This window comes from Trachurus trachurus (assembly GCF_905171665.1).
Source record: "Trachurus trachurus genome assembly, chromosome: 23".
Lineage (NCBI taxonomy): Eukaryota > Metazoa > Chordata > Actinopteri > Carangiformes > Carangidae > Trachurus > Trachurus trachurus.
Window position 1 is genome coordinate 8,274,350 of NC_139912.1, and position 18,594 is coordinate 8,292,943.

The 18,594-nt window shown below is 43.3% G+C and overlaps 1 protein-coding gene across 1 annotated transcript in view; it reads left to right on the forward strand.

Moving 5' to 3' along the window:
- Positions 1-15,111, forward strand: part of ppfia2 (PTPRF interacting protein alpha 2) — a gene marked incomplete at both ends in the record, with an annotated part of 158,105 nt that extends 142,994 nt beyond the window's left edge. The window contains 11 exons of the mRNA XM_083999270.1: positions 3,503-3,584; positions 4,367-4,567; positions 7,164-7,230; positions 10,195-10,220; positions 10,291-10,484; positions 10,641-10,738; positions 10,819-10,994; positions 11,500-11,568; positions 12,682-12,838; positions 13,112-13,168; positions 15,053-15,111. Coding sequence (XP_083855396.1) covers positions 3,503-3,584; positions 4,367-4,567; positions 7,164-7,230; positions 10,195-10,220; positions 10,291-10,484; positions 10,641-10,738; positions 10,819-10,994; positions 11,500-11,568; positions 12,682-12,838; positions 13,112-13,168; positions 15,053-15,111 — 1,186 coding nt within the window. The remainder of the gene's footprint in view (positions 1-3,502; positions 3,585-4,366; positions 4,568-7,163; positions 7,231-10,194; positions 10,221-10,290; positions 10,485-10,640; positions 10,739-10,818; positions 10,995-11,499; positions 11,569-12,681; positions 12,839-13,111; positions 13,169-15,052) is intronic.
- Between the last annotated feature and the right edge of the window lie 3,483 nt (positions 15,112-18,594).

Below are 18,594 nucleotides of genomic sequence, written 5' to 3' on the forward strand. Positions count from 1 at the left end.
CATGACGAATAACTTTGCCTCCCATGTTAGTCGGTCAATAGACGGTATTGTTCGTTTGTATGTTGACAAATGTGTTGTTTCTCTTCCACCGCACCGACTTCTTCATAGCAGTGTCCGGGACTTTAAGGCCTCACCACCACCTTGCATCTTGGCGCCTCCTCCTCCTCCTCCTCCTACTCCTCCTCCACACTGCATGCCATTAAGCTGCCTGCACTATTTCCATTTCAGCATCTTGATCGATCAGTACCGCTGTGGTCTCATTTTTGGTGTGTTTTTTTTTATTTTTTCCTTCAAGAGGTTACGACGAGTATCTGAATGTAACTGAGCATTTGAATGTAAGGCCATGGAGGGGGTCTTGCTGTGTTTCAGTGCATTTCTCATTTCCTCTGCTGCACGAGATGTGGTCAGGACTGCATTGTAGAAGACAACATTTGTTTTTTTTTGACTGATCTACAGATGCTCCTGTAAACGAATGCCCTCCATTGTGAGTTATATGTGTGTGGATGCGAGTGCGTGTGCTTGTGTGGAGAAAGACGGAGAGCGCGTGTCTTTGTTTAGAGCCGTTATTGCCTATTTAACTCATTAACATTTGTGTACTTTTGTCTCCCCGTCGCTCTCTCTCTCTCTTTCTTTCTCTTTCTCTCTCTTCTCCTGCTCTCTTACTCTCTACTCTCTTACCCTTCCTCTCCCTCTCATCATCCTCTGACTCTAACAAAAGCGGGTAAGTTGTGAGGATGTATAACTGAGCTCCTGGATATGACCATTGTCTCTCAGCCATAATGCCCTGTCTTGCCATCACCTTCTCCTGTCTGTCCGCCATCCGTCCTCTCCTGAACGACCAGTGCCAAAAGCTGACGTCTCTTTATCTACGTATATATCTCTCTATCTATCCTTCATGGCTGTTAACAGCACCACTGCTTTCTTTCTTTTTCTTTTTTGTTTCTTTCTCTCTTTTTCATTTACCATCTGAAGACGTTTCTTCCCCCCTTCTTACAGTTCAATGGCAGCTGCATCCATGGCTGGACAGAGAATGTGCCGCCGCTAAAAACTGGGGCCTACTTTTTCTACCTGGAATGTCTTCCTCTCCTTTTTATATGTGTCTCTATCTATTTGTGTGAAATAACCAGCTGCAATATCTGGTTATGGGAATGTCAAATGTTCTTTTTGTTTGTATGATTTCTTCATAACTGTTTCCTTACTTCCCTTTTCCCCCAGCTATGTTCAGTGGATGTATTTCCTCCATGCATTAGACCTGACCTGAACATAAAAACATGAGCTATCTTCCCCCCCCATGTGCTGGATAGATAAGACAGTGAATGTACCTGGTTGCGTTATATGGATGAACACATTTCCTCTGTAGGCTTTTGTGTGCCATGTAAGCTGTGTTTTTGAGTGCACTTTTCACTGCACTGACGCCCTCAATGCTGAGAGTGCTACATGTATCATGTTATGACAAAGCCCACTCTTTTCCATTTGTCAATTCTTTGACAACATACTCAGGGAATGGGTTGTTGATTCAGAGTTTTTTTTTGTTATGAAATGTGTTCACTAAATAGAAAAAGAAGTGCATTGTTCTTTTTTTGTTTTGTGTGTGTGTGTGGGGGTGTGAGTACGAGTTTGTCCTCAATTTGTCAGGCTGTTTATGAGTTGTGTGAGCTTCCTCAAGTGTGGGAGGATTCATAACACACAACACAAAACGGCTCTGTACACAACTGACCCGGAGCATCTATTCGGTCCATGAGATGCAGTTTTGAGCTTGAAAAGATGACACTGACACTAATCATAAAATAAAATGAAAGAAAAGTCCACACATTTAAGTAGGTTAAAGTAGTTAAGTTTAAGTTTTAACAATAGCAGTCTGTTCATCTCAAACCCTGAAAACCTTTAACTGTTCATGTGCTCTGCGCATGCACGAACCGGTTGCTCCAGCATTGATCTATACATCCATGGGGCAACAGTTTAGGCAAAATGTGGAATTTATTTGAACAACAAGGACAGCAATGTCATTAAAACGCGTATTTCATTGTTCGTGTTGATTTCACATCTGGTGAGTTTGCCAACTTGCTGAAATGGAAATGAACAGACGGGGGCGCGTGATTTGCTATTTTTTATTCGACCTTTCGACCTGGGATTAATGTAAAGTTGGCCCTTCTACACATTGTCGTTCACTCATCCAAACCTTTGATGCTCGTTTTGCCATTCCGGTCAGTACTTTTGTGATCTTTTTTTTTCGGTCGCAACGTTGAAGCATTCTTCCGTCGCCATTTTTAAAAACCCTGCGCTGCTGTCGGGCATAAGTTGACGCATTCTTACGTTTGTGTGTCCGTTTTTTAAAACTAAAATGCAGTAGTGTGGACGTGAGTATTTAATAAGCTGTTAAATTCAAAATTGCTATATTTTATGATTCAATAATTGCTTGGATTAAAGAAAAACAACAACCTCCAATGCCAAATTAATTCTGGGAGCTGGTCAGCTGTGCTAAATTAGCTATTCTAAGAGGACACACAGTACCTCAGCCAAGGATGCACATCCTATAAATGTGTTATTTCCGTGAAGATGTTTAGACATTTTCAGTCTGCACACAGATAGAAAACCTCAAGTCTGCTCAGGAATATTTTGACCTTGTGCCAAATAAGAAGTGGTAGAAACTGACCACGGAGTTTTGGGTACATAGGCTACATTTTGTTATTTTGCTCTGGCTCCTCCATCAAACCGCAGCTGTAATTGGACAAAACTTTGTTTCTTTTAGGCTTGTTTTGCCAAGTGCTTCATGGTAATGAATGCAATTTTACCATTAAATGAGCTTTTTGTTTCATAAGTTTTTCTATTGCTACTTAGCTGGCACTAGCATTGACAGCTGTTTAATGGCAGTCCAGAAGAACTGTTGAGATTTCAGTATTAAATTTCATTCAGCAGCACTAATGTTAACTCTTTAGTATATACTGTATTCTACTAATGTTTGCATGTGAACCAGGTAGCCACAGCCTGTCTTATAACTGTCTGACAGCGACTTCCTCTCTGGCCAAGGACTTAAACTTTCTCAAAATTTCAGTGAAATAAGATTTATATCTGAGGTTTTCCTCCTACAGTCTGCCAACAGTAAATTTAACATTAGGAATATTGAAGGAAAATGTTAACATTGGGATCAATGCCCTCACAGGATTAGTATTGCAAAGCCTGTTGTTTGTGAGTGTGTGTCTCTGAGTGTAGCTACAGTTGTGTCCTTGTCCCCTGGCAATCCAGAGATGAATGATAAAAACATGCCCTTTAAAACATTTTGTGTACAGACTAAACTGGTGTGTCTCTCATTTTACTACGCACACACACACACAAACCCACACAGGGACAACACTGTTAACAGGAGGTGGTTTGTGAAAAGCAGTGTGCAGAAATGAGGATGTGAGAGAGTGAAGGAGAGGGTATGGTATTGTCTGTGAGTAAATTGTGCAAGAGTGTTTATTATTATGTGTTCACACTGGCTCTCCTCTGTCCCTGCCCTCAGACACGAGCTATTGGAGGAAGCCAGGAGAAAGGGTTTACCTTTCGCCCAATGGGATGGCCCCACAGTTGTAGCCTGGCTGGAGGTAAAAACGATCACTGAGACTTATTAACCGTTTCAACTCACAAGAGATTCTTGCTGATTTATTTAAATAACATGTAGATTATTGCATAAAACACCAAGTGAATTAAATCAGTCTAATTAACCCATGCATGAACATCAGCCGTCCTCTCAAAGATGAATGCTATTTGTCTTGTGACATTCCTGCCTGATCAAAACACCCTTTGATGTACAGCTATTACAGCCTTTTCACATTATTGCTTAATTCCATTATGAGTAATTTATAAGGCTATGACCTTATTTCCAATAATGAGTATTAATATTTAGCATCTAAAGCAGTGATTATAAATCAAATACGTTTTACTATCTGTGATGTAACTGAACTTGTTGGAAAAAGCAAACTGCTGCCCCCTAATGGTTAGTACAGGATGTGCATCCTCGAGCCACTTTATGACCCCACTAATCCCTCACCACAGTGTTCCAATTATGAAAGAGTCAAATGGGATTATTGGGACTGATAGTTATATTTTTTTTGGAGCTAACATTACATGCTGTTATATCTGACTATTTTTAAGCCAAATAACAAGATTTCACCATTTCCTGCCAAATTATATTTATTGCAAGATGGAAAATCCTGTGAAACAGCATGTTACCAAGAGACTAAATTCTCTGCAGAAATTCAGGATAGTGATTAAAATAAAACCATGAAATAACAAGTGGTTTAAAGCCAAGAATGAGTTGGTAAATCAGTCCAGCTCTGGTTTACAGCTTCACTAAACTCAACAATTTTCTGTGTGTGTGGTACAGCTGTGGCTGGGGATGCCGGCGTGGTATGTGGCGGCGTGCCGTGCCAACGTGAAGAGCGGCGCCATCATGTCGGCCCTCTCCGACACCGAGATCCAGAGGGAGATCGGCATCAGCAACCCTCTGCACCGGCTCAAACTCCGCCTGGCCATCCAGGAAATGGTCTCCCTCACCAGCCCCTCGGCTCCACCCACCTCCAGAACCGTGAGTCCTTCAGAGAACCGGGAGGGTTTCAGACCTACAAACATTATCTGGAAGCAGAGCTGATGTGGAGGGAGAAGTAGTCTCACAGTTATTTTTGGTTTTTCAAACCCAGATTTACAATTTGAATCTTTCAAGGAAAATACATTTTGGGAAATTTCCTTTTTTCCCCACCAATAATTAAAGAGAAGAAATAGCTAGCAGCTAACTAGCTAAGCTTAGCATAAAGAGGGAAAACTGCTCACCTGGTTCTGTGTAAGGTTTCTCTCCTACCACCTTTCTCTAAAAATCACTTTTTGTTTTATAACGTTCTCATATATCTTTAAAAAAAAAAAGACAATATGTGTGACTTTGTCTGGGATAGAACAGTAAAGTCCAGAGATGATTTATCACTGTCCCTGGTGTGTCCGCAGTCGATCAACCTTTATGAAGACAGAGACGGATATTCAGTGTCTGACTTAAAGATATATTAGAACTTGCACTCTGAGTCGCATGAACAAACAAAAGATAAATCTTCACAGAAAGCAGACACAAGGTGAAAAGTATCAGAGTTAACTGATGCTAAAAAAATAAACAGAAAAGTGAAAAAAAAGTGTTCACTAGTTTGCTTTCGGTCTACTGCTACGGTATGTGGGTGGTGTTTCCCTTTGACAGAGCCACGCTAGCTGTTTTCCTCTTTCCTGTCAGTATGCTAAGCTAAGCTAACCGATGTGTAATGTTTAATAAAAGCACTGCGTGACACAATTTCTCTCTCTAACGCAGCTCTGACAAATGTTTCTATGACTGAGCTCCCTCTCTGCTGCTGCTGCTCACTCCTCCACACACGGGTGACATGTTTGTAGGTGGTTGACGACAAACGGCACAACAAACGTTACAACATAATCACCCCCGGAGTCATTTGTCAGTGTTTTTTTTTTTTCTTCTTTTTTTTTCTCTCAATACATACGGTACATCACTTTATCTCAATTTGAACTCCTCCAGTCTCGGTGATAAGTGAATATTACAGTGGGAGTCGGTGAAGACCTGGCTTGTAAAACAAGCACTAGCAGCAGCAGCAGCGTGTGAGTGTATGTGTGTTTGCTGTAATTTGGCTCTCCGGTTATTTCACACCACAGTCGCTTTCATAGCTCCCTGTTGTCATGGTAATTGCATATGGTCTCTAAGGACTCTGTAGCGACTGTTTGTGCTGCAGAGCAAGGACCAAACAGTGCAGACCATACCTACATCACACAGACATGAGAAGTTGTGCTGCTGTATAAAACCTGGCTGAGAATGTTTATTATTACCTTTTTTTATATACATACTGCGCATCTTGTCGTCATAACTCACCAGCCAATAAGTTTGTGCTCACACCCTCTCTTCTACCGATTGACTCCACTTCTACACATCATGAAGTTTTCATTACGGAGCATGTCCGGTCACAACCCCTTCCCCACCCAAACACACAACCGACTGTGAAGGGCTTTTCTGCCTGTGGTCACACTTAGTTAAAAGCCCCCCACACACACACATTTAACAGAGGAGGTTAACTGACCTTGTAAACACAGTTGTGGAGAAGAAAATTGAGAAGGAGTCGGGCGCTTAAGAGGGATCAGCCATTTTACATTCACTCTTAAAACTGGATTCCCACTAAAACATGCCGCCCACTTCTGAGTCTTCATACCGTTCGTGATGAAGTGACCTGCTGCTGTACCTGCAGAACTATCACTGCAGCTACAGAATGTAGACATAAATTATAACAAAATGAACATTTAAAGGTTTATTCATGCCGATCACTTACCTCTAATGTGTCGCAGCCGTGCAGATAACCTCGAGATATTGAGTCTTAATATTTAAATTCTGTGCCCACCATACTGCTGCATTCACATCCATGGTAGACTGGGCATGTTTTGGTTTAGTTTAAGACATAATAATTGAATTCAAAAGTTTACAGTTTGACCTGTTTGACCAGTGTTGATGGTTGCAACATGTTGGCTATGATCTTTAAACTGACTGTGATGTAAAATAAAGGCATTTAAATTTTTTCACCAATCCTACAGGGTGCCTTGGGATGTTTTTTGCACTTTGTGTCAAACTGTAAACTTTTGAAAAAACAACAACATACACACACCTAAAATTTCAATTTTTTGGTTTATAATAATTGAATTATCAAGAAAATCCTTAACAGATGAATCAATAGTTTGCTAAGATGGCATGGCTGGCTACCACTAGAGCTAAGTGTTTTTTCTGTAGTGTAGGCTAGATGGGGAGGGATGCGTGATGTGGGTTCATGTGTCTGTTGTTGGTGATGCTACTAATAAACTCAGTCTTCCTCGTTGTGCATGCCGACTGTCTCTTATTTCTATACGTGTTGTGTGTCAAAGTTGGGACGTTTCTGTGCTGTGCTGTGCTGTTTGTGTTTTTTGTCCTCTTGTGTTTGCCCTTTGACCCCCCCTCTGGCGGGTCTGGGGGCCAGTTCATCATCTGACTGTGATGCTATAACACTATTGGCTTACAGTGGTGCTGCTCTTCTTCTTTAACACTGCTTGCCCCTCCTACCGGACCTCTACTACCAACCCCGCTGCTGCTGCTCTGTCTCTCGGGCCCCGCCCCCTTGTAGCCGTCAGGCAATGTGTGGGTGACCCATGAGGAGATGGAGACCATGGCAGCTCCTTCCAAAACGGTCAGTCCTCCCTCGTGCCCTTCATCCCCACCCCCACCCTTACTTTCTCTATCAGTCATTGTGTATGAGAGAGTATTAAATATAATGGAGTGAATTGAGAACAAGGTGGTGACTGATGGAGAAGGCACGTGTCAGTTCACCTCCCCCCTGATCTGTCGACTTCCTCATCAACACTCATTTTGAGCAAGAATTTACTCAGATTAATTTGACTCAGTTCATCAACAAGGTCATGATGGAGGATTTTTCACCTGTGACACTTTCTAAAACACCACTCAAACCTCAGCAGACACTCGGGACCAGAAGCATAAAACACTGTGGAGATTAAAGACTAAAACTATGTGTACACACAGAACCAGAAATATCTCTCCAAGAGAAATTGGGTGCAAAGTGAACGAGCCTCATTTCCTCTCCCACACTTAGCTACACATGAATGAAGTTTGTGCCCGTGCAGCACCAGCTTAACTAGCACAGAAAATGAAGACGAGGAAAGAAGAGTAATTTAACTGATCGTGAATTTCCCTTTATGATGTGTGAAAACTGTTATTGCTGTGTAAATGACAAAACTTACAATTATGATAATGAAGGCAACCTCTGTGCTGTTGGCTTTATGTTTTGTTAAATGACATGTCTGGGCTTAATTTTTTATTTTTATTTTATGATGCATTTGTGCATCTGGCCCCTGAAGCTCAGCTCAGGTTGGCATCAGTGGGTCAGCCTGAAGAGGCTGGATGTGAATGCAGCACTAGCACTGCTCATGTAGAAATTTGTAAACTTGTAAAAGCTCTGGTGCAGTGAGGTTTGAGTCGTGTGATGAAGGTGAGAAACTGATGTTGGGACACACATGTGATCATGTTTATCCAAATCACTCTGGGAAAACACTGCCTGTGTTGCGTTTATGAATATATATTTGAACCAATCTTGCAGCTACGCTATGTGGAGACTGTGGCACTTAAAGGGATAGTTCAACATTCCCTCATCAAATGCATCAAAAACACAATCCAACAACTCCAAAACGGACAAGTTGTGACCTGCACATTCACCACGCTATGTAAGGGATAATGTATAGTTCGGAGGTTGTTATGGAGAAATAAACCCCGACAGGTTGTATGGAACCCCGACGCGAAGCGGAGGGGTTTCATTCAACATGAAGGGGTTTATTTCTCCATAACAACCGACCAACTATACATTATCCCGCTTATTACACGGTTTACGAGTGAAAAAATTAATTTGAAACATAATTCTGATCAAAATACGACTTTCATTGATTTAAAATTGCATAATTTAGCGAATCTGCAAGACCGGTCACTTCCGCTGTTTTGCCGAGCCTCCTCCCGGTCGTGCATTTGAAGCCTTTGATAATCAATCAGTGGATCGATAGATGGCCATACACGTGTTACGATGTGTGTATTGTGTGTAGTCGTATCTGTCATAAACAAGAGATTGACTTTACTGTTTACGGGGTGCGTTTGTGTGGCGGAGTCGCGGTGCCACCGAGACGAGAGGAGAGCTGTGACACCGGGTCAGAGGCTCTGATCAGCAGGTTTGGTTTCCAGTAGCGATGTAAAGGAGCCTCCACTCTACTTGTAACAGGTTACAAGTCGTTTATCTAACATCACTATTAGTCCGAAGCTGTTTAATGACGGTAAAAATGAAATATAAGGTAAATATCCTGCATAGTTTCTCTTTTCTGTGCTGCGCTGATCAGAGCGGCATCCCTAGCAACGGTCTGTTATACTTGACGACGGTCATTATTCAGAAATAACAGACCGCAGAACGCAGCTCTGGACCAATCAGAGAGCAGCATCCAATAGAGCCGTGTAATAAGAGATAATAACGGAGCGTTACGAGAGGTTTTCGAGGGAAATGCAGAGACTGCTTGCAAAAACTGCCCCCGATGGGAATGTGCATCAGCGGTTTTGCATGAATTTACCTCAAAAACAACTCTGTCTCGTAAGGTTCCGTTATTATCTCATAGCGTGGTGAATGTGCAGGTCACAACTTGTCCACCAGAGCGTTTTGGAGTTGTTGGATTGTGTATTTGATGAGTTTGATGGGGGAAACCAAGAAATTCCATTAGCCGTCAGAGCCGTTCTAAAAATAGCTTGCACCAACAATTAAAGGTAATGAACCTACTGCTATGACTATAGGCCAGGGATTATGGCAATGGGCCAATTTGCCAAAAATGTTGAACTATTCCTTTAAGTGATGCTTTCTGTCACTAATAAACAAAAAAAAATCATAATGAAACATTGGTGAATAGCCTGCAAACTCTATCTCTTTGCAGCAGATCAGCATCAGCAGCCTTGGTGCTCAGGCAACACAAGCGGTGAGTTCCTAGCATGACTCCAAAGGCTGTTGCATCTTACAGAAATCAACATACAGCAGAATTTACTCTACTTCCTCCCTGGCTGCACGAACTACAAAGCTAAAAGCTAATTTGGTTCCATTTCTTCAGGATGGTAGTTTTAGCCCATTAGTAACCCATCTCCAAAGTAAAGCCGAACTGTCAGGGCAGGCTACATCTGAGAGTAAAAGAGTTTTCCCCCCCCTGGAGACTAATTCACATGCCATTTAGGTTTGAGCTTTTCTTTCCTCTTTACTTGCTCAACTGTTGCTCTCACAAACCTTTTACCGTGTCTTGAAAGCTGCCTGTGGTTTGTTTGATTTGTCAAAAATGTAGCAGAGGGGCTGGGAGGGAGAAACTTTCTTCCTTCTTTCTGGCTTTCTCTTAGATGTTGAAGAGCACTACAACCAAACTCCACGCTGAGTAACAAAAACATGTTGCTGGATGTTTTAAGCACACAATTGTGAGAGGGACAAACAAAACAGGCGCTGATAAAAGAATTGTTCAGACGGATTCCAGATGAATTCTTGCATTTTATTGCTCGTCAGTTGTATTTTCGGAGAGACGTTGTGTGCATCAGGTGATATTTTCTCTTTTCTTTTTCATGTTTCAATCAGAAGTCAGATTCTGACGAGGGAAGCTGGGCACAGGTAAGAGAGAATTCAATCTTGCAGCCGATGTGAAAAACATGCAAACGTGAATGAAGGCTAACATTCACAGACTGGCGTCTCCTCTCAGACTCTAGCTTACGGAGACATGAACCACGAGTGGATAGGGAACGAGTGGCTGCCCAGTCTAGGACTACCTCAGTACCGCAGCTACTTCATGGAGTGCCTGGTGGACGCCCGCATGCTGGACCACCTCACCAAGAAGGACCTGAGGGTGCACCTCAAGATGGTGGACAGCTTCCACAGGTACTGGACTCAACTCACCTGCCTCATTGTGACGAAGAGCTGCTTTGTCGGTGGTTTGGCAGTTTTTTTTTTGAGAGAGAGGTTAGAATATGGATGATAAGTTTTCCCATCATATGACTCTGGATATGTACTGTATGTGCTCTTTTCTGACACCAGAACAAGTTTACAGTATGGAATCATGTGTCTGAAGAAGCTGAACTATGACCGGAAAGAACTGGAGAGACGCAGGGAGCACAGTCAGCATGAAATGAGAGGCAAGTATAAACCCAGAATAAAAAATAAAACAATTTCTTTCTAAATATGATATAAATATATATTACTGTTGTGTCTACAGACGTGTTGGTGTGGAGTAACGAGCGGGTCATCCGCTGGGTGCAGAGCATCGGCCTGAGGGACTACGCCAACATCCTTCTGGAGAGCGGCGTGCACGGAGCTCTGGTCGCCCTGGACGACAACTTTGACTACACCAGCCTGGCGCTGCTCCTCCAGATCCCCAACCAAAACACTCAGGTACGGTACACACACACACACACAAATCCTTCAGTAAGAGAACACATCTACAGTTTCATCAGCAAGAAAACTGTAGTAAATTTGGACCGAGGGACTAATATAAAGGTTTGGCCGGAGCAGCAGCGTCCTGTGGTCTAAATGTCACTGAATGATCTTTTATTTTGAAGTTCCCTTTTTGGCATTTAAACAGTCAAATTTAAAAAGGTGCTGAATATGGACAGAAATATCATCTGTCACCGCCTCCTGTCCAAAAATAGAGGTACGTCGGTGTCAGCCCTCAAAAGCTGGTGGAATCTAAAATCAGAACATGCAGATTTGCCAACTGTCACTCTGGCACGTTGCCGTGTGAATTTTCACTGCTCATCTATACTCGGTTCAAATGGATATGCAGCGCGAATAACGTAATATATCAGCTGCTTCTGTTTCCATGATGCTAAAAATAGCCGGTGTTATGAAAATCATGTTTTTCTTTTTTTTTTCATCTCTCTCTCCCCTGTGTCCTCAGGCACGTCAGATTCTGGAGCGGGAGTACAATAATCTGCTGGCCCTGGGCACTGACAGGAGACTGGATGAGGTGAGCAGAGAGCATCACCTGCAGCACTGACCTCACACCACAGTGGGGTGAAACGCCACAACAAACAAAGCGAGTGGTCGGTCATTGTGTTGTGTTTTTTTTAACAGTGACACGTTCACCAGCCTTATTAATTCACGATGGCTGAACATAATTTATTAGCTCACATTGACAGGATAAATTATATATTTAAATCTTCCAGCCTGAGCAATTTTTCATCTATTTTTAAGTGTGTGATTATGATACATTTATTCATTGTTAGAGCCAGTACGTCCTTTTTCCTCTGAATTATTCTGATCCAGTGTTGAAGATGCTGAAATCCAAGTTTGTTCCTCACCTCCAGTGGTGACCCAGATTTCCAAGTATCTCACTTTTATTTAACTTAAAGGGATAGTTCAACATTTTGGCAAACTGGCCCATTGCCATAATCCCTATAGTTTTAGGAGTAGGCTCGTTACCTTTAATTATCGGTGCAAGCTCAGAGCTACGCTATGGAGGCTGATGGGATTTTTTGGTTTCCCTCATCAAACTCATCAAATACACAATCCAACAACTCCAAAACGCTCTGGTGGACAAGTTGTGACCTGCATATTCACCACGCTATGAGATAATAACGGAACAATACAAGACAGAGTTGTTTTCGAGGTAAATTCATGCAAAACTGCTGATGCGCGTTCCCATCGGGGGCAGTTTTTCAGCAAGCAGTCTCTGCATTTGCCCCGAAAACAACTCTGTCTTGTATTGTTCCGTTATTATCTCATAGCGTGGTGAATATGCAGGTCACAACGTAGCGTAGCTCTGAGCAGCTTGCGGCTCTGCTCCGCCGTTCTAAAAATAGCTTGCACCGACAATTAAAGGTAACGAACCTACTGCTCAAACTATAGGGATTATGGCAATGGACCAATTTGCCAAAATGTTGAACTATCCCTTTTAAGTAGAAAGTAAACAGTTAAAATCAATAATGAAACAAAAGCAAAGTCTGTTCAAAACCTGAATAGATGAAATAACAACAGTGAGTCACATCTACCAAGAAACCCAGCCAGGTGATGATGGTGATACCTTTCTGTGTGTGTGTGTGTGACGCAGATGACATTTTAATCTCTCTCTGTTTGTCAGTGTGACGACAAAGACTTCCGCGGTCCGTCGTGGAGGAGGCAGTTCCCGCCCCGAGACGTTCACGGTATCAGTATGATGCCCGGATCAGCAGAGACTCTCCCTGCTGGTTTCCGTCTCACCGCAACGTCCGGTCACTCCCGGAGGCTGCCCCCCGAGGGTGAGCGCCCGCCTCTCCTCCTCCTCCACATCCACTCCACAGCTCACACACACATACTGGCACATTGTTCATTTTTGTTTTTTTTTTACTCAGTGTGTTATCTTGTTGTACATGAATTGTGGCTTTTCAAAAGGCAGCAGCAACACAAAGGTTAAATCCAGCAGCTGTGCAGGTAGATGAGAGGAAAAGCACAGCTGAGCAGGAGTGGCTGCTCCGTGCTGTTTTGTGACCATGTCTCTTGTTCTCTCCGACTCTGTGACGGCTGCTCTGCAGTCCTCTATGAGGCGCTGGATGACAGTCCTGACGACATGTATTTGGATTGGTATCAAGGTCAGATATGCCCCAATGAAGGCTCTGGGCCTTGTTCGCCCTGCGTGTTTATTATTATTAATATTCTTCCTGTACTCCCTCCTCTTCACATGGTCTCTGTCCTGCTGTATCTCTCCTCTTCTCCGTGGCCTCTCACCCTCTCACCTTTTCTTCTCTCTCACTCTACCACTCTACAAATCTCTCTGATATCAAACTCCAAGGGTGTTGTTTTGCAGAGTTGCAAAATAGTCATTGTGTCCAGTCGCCCTGCTGGTGCAAAGCTAGGGAGTCAAGTTATGGATTAGGACCCATGCTTGCTGGTTTGACCCTTGAAGTTGCAGAAACTTAAGCAGCAAAACAAAAAGGTGGCTGAGCGGTGCTATGTAAGTTGGCCTGAATCAGGAGGTTTACATAGGTCATGTCTTGGATGTTTCGAGAACTCAAACTGACAGTTTGTGTCATTCCTGATTCCCCTGCTGTTAAAAGAGGACACCGGCTCAAACAGGCTTTTCTTAAAGGATCACTCTAGATGACCACAACTATTGATTTTTGTAGTTTGGGCATCATTTCATAACAATGAACTCAAATTAAGCGCTAATAACTGCTGAGATGTGGGAACGCAGCAGCACGGCTTCAACATCGACTGACAGGGCAAAACACACGAGCAGTCAGACAAGACGAACAGATGAGCCAAATTATCTACGGGATTTTATTTGGAGATAAAACTAACTACTGTTGTCTGCAAGAATCTTGTCTGCACATGGACGTTAAGTTTGACTGATCCAAAACCAGTGTTTACAGTCTGTGTGATTGTCTCACTGCTCGTTTTATTCTTGCCTCTTCTGCAGCGATGTCGTCCCCCGATGTCGCCGCGTTCCCAGATCTCTGATATATTTAAACAAAAGTTATCATAACCAGAATTACAAAGACTATTTCTAGCTGAGCTCTACTCACTCACTTGATCTGGAGCTCTCAGCCACAGAGTTCATCAGTAGAATAGATCAGAGTTTTATCATCATTGTTGAGTTATAGATGTAGAACCAGCTCCATGACTGTGATCAATTTTATATAATCCAAAGAAGAAAGTAGTAATTCTATGATTGATGCTTCTAATCACCAATCACCTGTGGTCAAAGGACAGGCAACCAAAAAGAAACAATACAAATTGTGTGAAACTGATTTAACTAATGACATCTGTGATTAAGCTAAAAATGATTAGTGTAGGCCAATCGTATTCATCCGTAACAGGAAGTAACAGTCCTGTGTCAGCTAAATTTGATGATTAAGACCGGACAGCTCCAGAATAAGTGAGTAAATGGATGTTGAATTGTTTCTAAAGTCAAGTATTAAACCCACTGAACTAGATTTATCCTTTAAAGCGATGCAGAGCGTATCAGCAACTGTGTCTGTGATGATGATTACACCACACAAGTTGTGATGCGCCACCTCAGATCATCCTCCTGCTTTGCACCAGTGTTCTCCTCTAACGAGACATTCCCAGTGACACCGACACACTCGTCTGTGTTTCCTCCCTGTCCCCCCTCCCCCCGGTCTGTGACGTCCACACTGCTCTCTAATCTCGTTGCTGGTGGTGTCCACTCAAAACTAAACCTCCATTTGAGTGTGTGTGTGTGAGTGTGTGATCCATGGCTTTCTCTTCTGAGGGCAACACTACCCCGTCCCCCCTCCCCTCCTGTTTGTGTGGAAGACGTGTTTTTGTGATGTCACTCATACCGGTGAGGACGTCTCATCATGTGGCATTGTTCTGTTTGGGGTGGGAACCGAGTGGAGGAAGGTTTCTCCCCCCCCCCGCCTCTCACTCTGGGTCCATCTGATGTGTGACCACCTCGTCTTCCTCCACACTGACGCCTAAAGAGCTGTGTGTCTCGCTGTCTCCCCCTACAGTCGGACCGTCTGCGGTGCAGCGGCTGGACAGCTCCACGGTGAGAACCTACTCCTGCTGAGAGGAGGAGGAAGAGAGGGACCTTAAACTGTACACTGTATGTAACATTACACAGACTCTCGCTCTGTCTAATACACAGATTTACTCAGAACTACTTAACCCTCCTGTTGCCCTGGATCAAGGAAGGAAGAAGGGAAGGAAGGAAGGAAGGAAGGAAGGAAGGAAGGAAGGAAGGAAGGAAGGAAGGAAGGAAGGAAGGAAGGAAGGAAGGAAGGAAGGAAAGAAAGAGAAAAGGACAAATGGAAAGATGGGAGGAAAGAGGAAGGGGGGACGATGGAAGGAAGGAAAGATAGAGGGAAGGAAGGACGAAGGGAAGGAAGGAAGGATGAAGGGAAAGAAGGAAGGACAAAGGGAAGGAAGGAAGGAAAGGATGAAGGGAAGGAAAGAAGGAAGGAAAAGGGGAAAGAGGGAAGGACAAAGGGAAGGAAGGAAGGAAAGGATGAAGGGAAGGAAAGAAGGAAGGAAAAGGGGAAAGAGGGAAGGACAAAGGGAAAGATGGGAGGAAAGAGGAAGGGGGGACGAAGGAAGGAAGGACGAAGGGAAAGAAGGAAGAAAAGAAAGAAGGAAGGACGAAGGGAAGGAAGGAAGGAAGGAAGGAAGGAAGGAAGGAAGGACGAAGGGAAAAAAGGAAGGAAGGAAAAAGGGAAAGAGGGAAGGACAAAGGGAAAGATGGGAGGAAAGAGGAAGGGGGGAACGAAGGAAGGAAGGACGAAGGGAAATAAGGAATGACAAAGGGAAAGATGGGAGGAAAGAGGAAGGGGGGAACGAAGGAAGGAAGGACGAAGGGAAAGAAGGAATGACAAAGGGAAAGATGGGAGGAAAGAGGAAGGGGGAAAGGAAGGAAAGATAGAAGGAGGGAGGAAACAGATTGGGTCAAAAAGGAAGGAAGAAGAAATGAGGACAAAGGGAAGGAAGGAAAGAAGGAAAGGAAAAGGGATTGTGGAAAGAAGGAAGGATGGACGAAGGGAACAGATTGGGTCAATTTGACCCAGAAGGACAACAGGAGGGTTAAAACAGATATCGGATTTAAAAAAAAAGAAAAGTGCAGCGGAATCTTCTCAACAAACATTTTGTGATTGTTTCGTTGGTTGTTGCCAGGTAGCTGCGATTCGCTGATCAGAAAAGATGAGTCACTCATGAGCCAAACTTTAGGAATCTCCTCAGAATGAACAGGATCTGCAGCAACATAAACATTTACACCATTAATCTGGTTCAAGGCTCCTAAAAATAGGCCTCGTGAGAGTTATGCAAACTTTACAGATTACAGCGTTCACCGGCCTCGTTCTCTCTCCAGATGTTTTTCTTTGTGCTTCCAGGTGCCGCGATCAAGTGTCGTCTCTCATGAGTATCTGCTTCGATTTGATCCGACCGCTCCGTCACTCTGCATCTCTGTTGTAGTGAAATTCCCTCGTAATTTAAGCGGCAGCCAGATGCTACGAAACTGAAGTTTTAGTTTTGCCTGAAGATCACAGATGGACAAGACAGAAATACGGCGTCCATGAGATTACCTCCACCTTAATTTGGAGTTTCAATTACAATTCTGGCTGCAAGGAAGAATAACAGACCAAAAAATAAAGTTTTTGTTTCAAGCCTCCAGAATAAAAGACGAGTGGAGTTAGAGTGGAGTTAGACCAGAAAGATAATAATAATAAAAAGTTGTAACTTCTGCTGGTGGAGAAGAAATTCATACAATCTGAGATTTATCCAAAATAAAACTCAGCGTTTTAAATCAAACTTTGCATATTTGGAGATTCACAATGCCCGTCCTGTTCTAGATGCATATGAAGTATTCAAACTTGACTAGTCATTTCGCACTTTCACACTGCTCCGCTCTTTAACTGTAGACGCAATAAAATAAGAAGTATTGTGTATCCGAAGGGTCTTTTTGTGTCGAGTGGAGTCCCATTAAATCGCTCGTAATTCAGTGTTGGACAAGAATAAAGCATGAAAACTTCAATAATTGAGGGGGGGTGGACAGTTTTTACAGACGTGGTCACTGTTTGAATTAACTTCTTAGCCTCTTTCTTGAAGAAAAAAACCCTCAGTGACTTCTAGCCTCATTAAAAGCTTCTCATTGCGTTTCTCTGCAGGTACAGTTCTGAATGGAGCTGCTGGACGGGCGGACCCCCCCGAGCCCCCTCCCGCCGCCCCGATCCCCCTCCTGCTGCTGCCGAGGAACAAACCATTCTGACGACATGCACTGCCAAGAAGCCCTGCTCTCCTCTCTGACTCCCCCACTCTACCCTCTCCCCGCCAAACCCTCCCCTCCCCCCTGCTCCATTCCCCCTATAATGTAGGCACCAGATGCCGGTGCTAAACTGCCCCTGCAGGCTGCCCCCCCCCTCGTCTCCCCCTCCCTCCCTCTGTCTGTCCCTACCTCCCCTCTTGTCACCATTTCTACCTTTTACATGTACAGTAACTTGTCAAAGCATAACGTACTGTGTATTTCTTCTACAGGAGATGTGTAGGTTATCTGTAAATTAATATAAATATGCCATTTTTTAATATATACACACACATCTATGTATAAAAAAAAAGATATTCAGAGTTTGTGCAAAAAAAATGTCCCTGCCACCTCATTTAGTGGACCATAGATTAATATATGCTGCTCTTTAAACTGTCCCCATATTACCCCCTGCCCCCAGCCCTCCCCCTCGAGATCATTTTGTACATACGGTTTTATTTTTTCATTGTGCTGATTATGATGATGATGAACCATAGAGAGAAAGAGGAAGAGACTGTGGATGTTGTGTGAAATCCTGCCCTCCAGTGGTCAAACAAAACCACTTCCAGCCCACCTGTTTCTGGCACCGACAAAAAAAACAAAAAAAACATCATCATCCTTTCTTATGGATCTTTAAAAAAAAAAAAAAAACACAAAGGAGCATTTTAAAGAGGAAACAAAAGTCGACGCACTGGAAAACCGACACGACAAGCACTTTGATACAACCGCATCAACTCAACGGACTATTCAGTAGCCAAGGACAAAGACAAGAGATGCTGTTGCACAAAACTTCTTCTTCCTCTCAGAGAACAACAACAAATAAAAAAAAAAAGAAACAAAAAGAACTCAACAGGAGGCCGTTCGTAGACCCTGTCACTTTGTTGTACTGTATGTTTCGTCAGGCGATAAACACAAAAAGGACAAAAACTCACTCAGCCGTGCTGGCCTTCTCCCCACCAACACCACCACACCTACCACCACCACAACCCCCCCTCCCCTCAGACACCACGTTAACAGAACAGGAAATAACTGAAAGACAGACCGCTTTAGCTCATAGTGTGCGTAGAGTGTATATGACCATGTTGAAGTGAGGTGACTTTTAATGACAAAAACCTGTTTCTTGCTGTGACTTACATTGGTGTAACTGTTAACTCTTTGTTTCTGTCAGAGTTTCCAGGGTAACCTATTGTACAAGCCCTGTTATCTGTCTTTTAGTTATTTCTGACGGGCGACTCCAAACAAAGTCTTTTACGCTTTTTT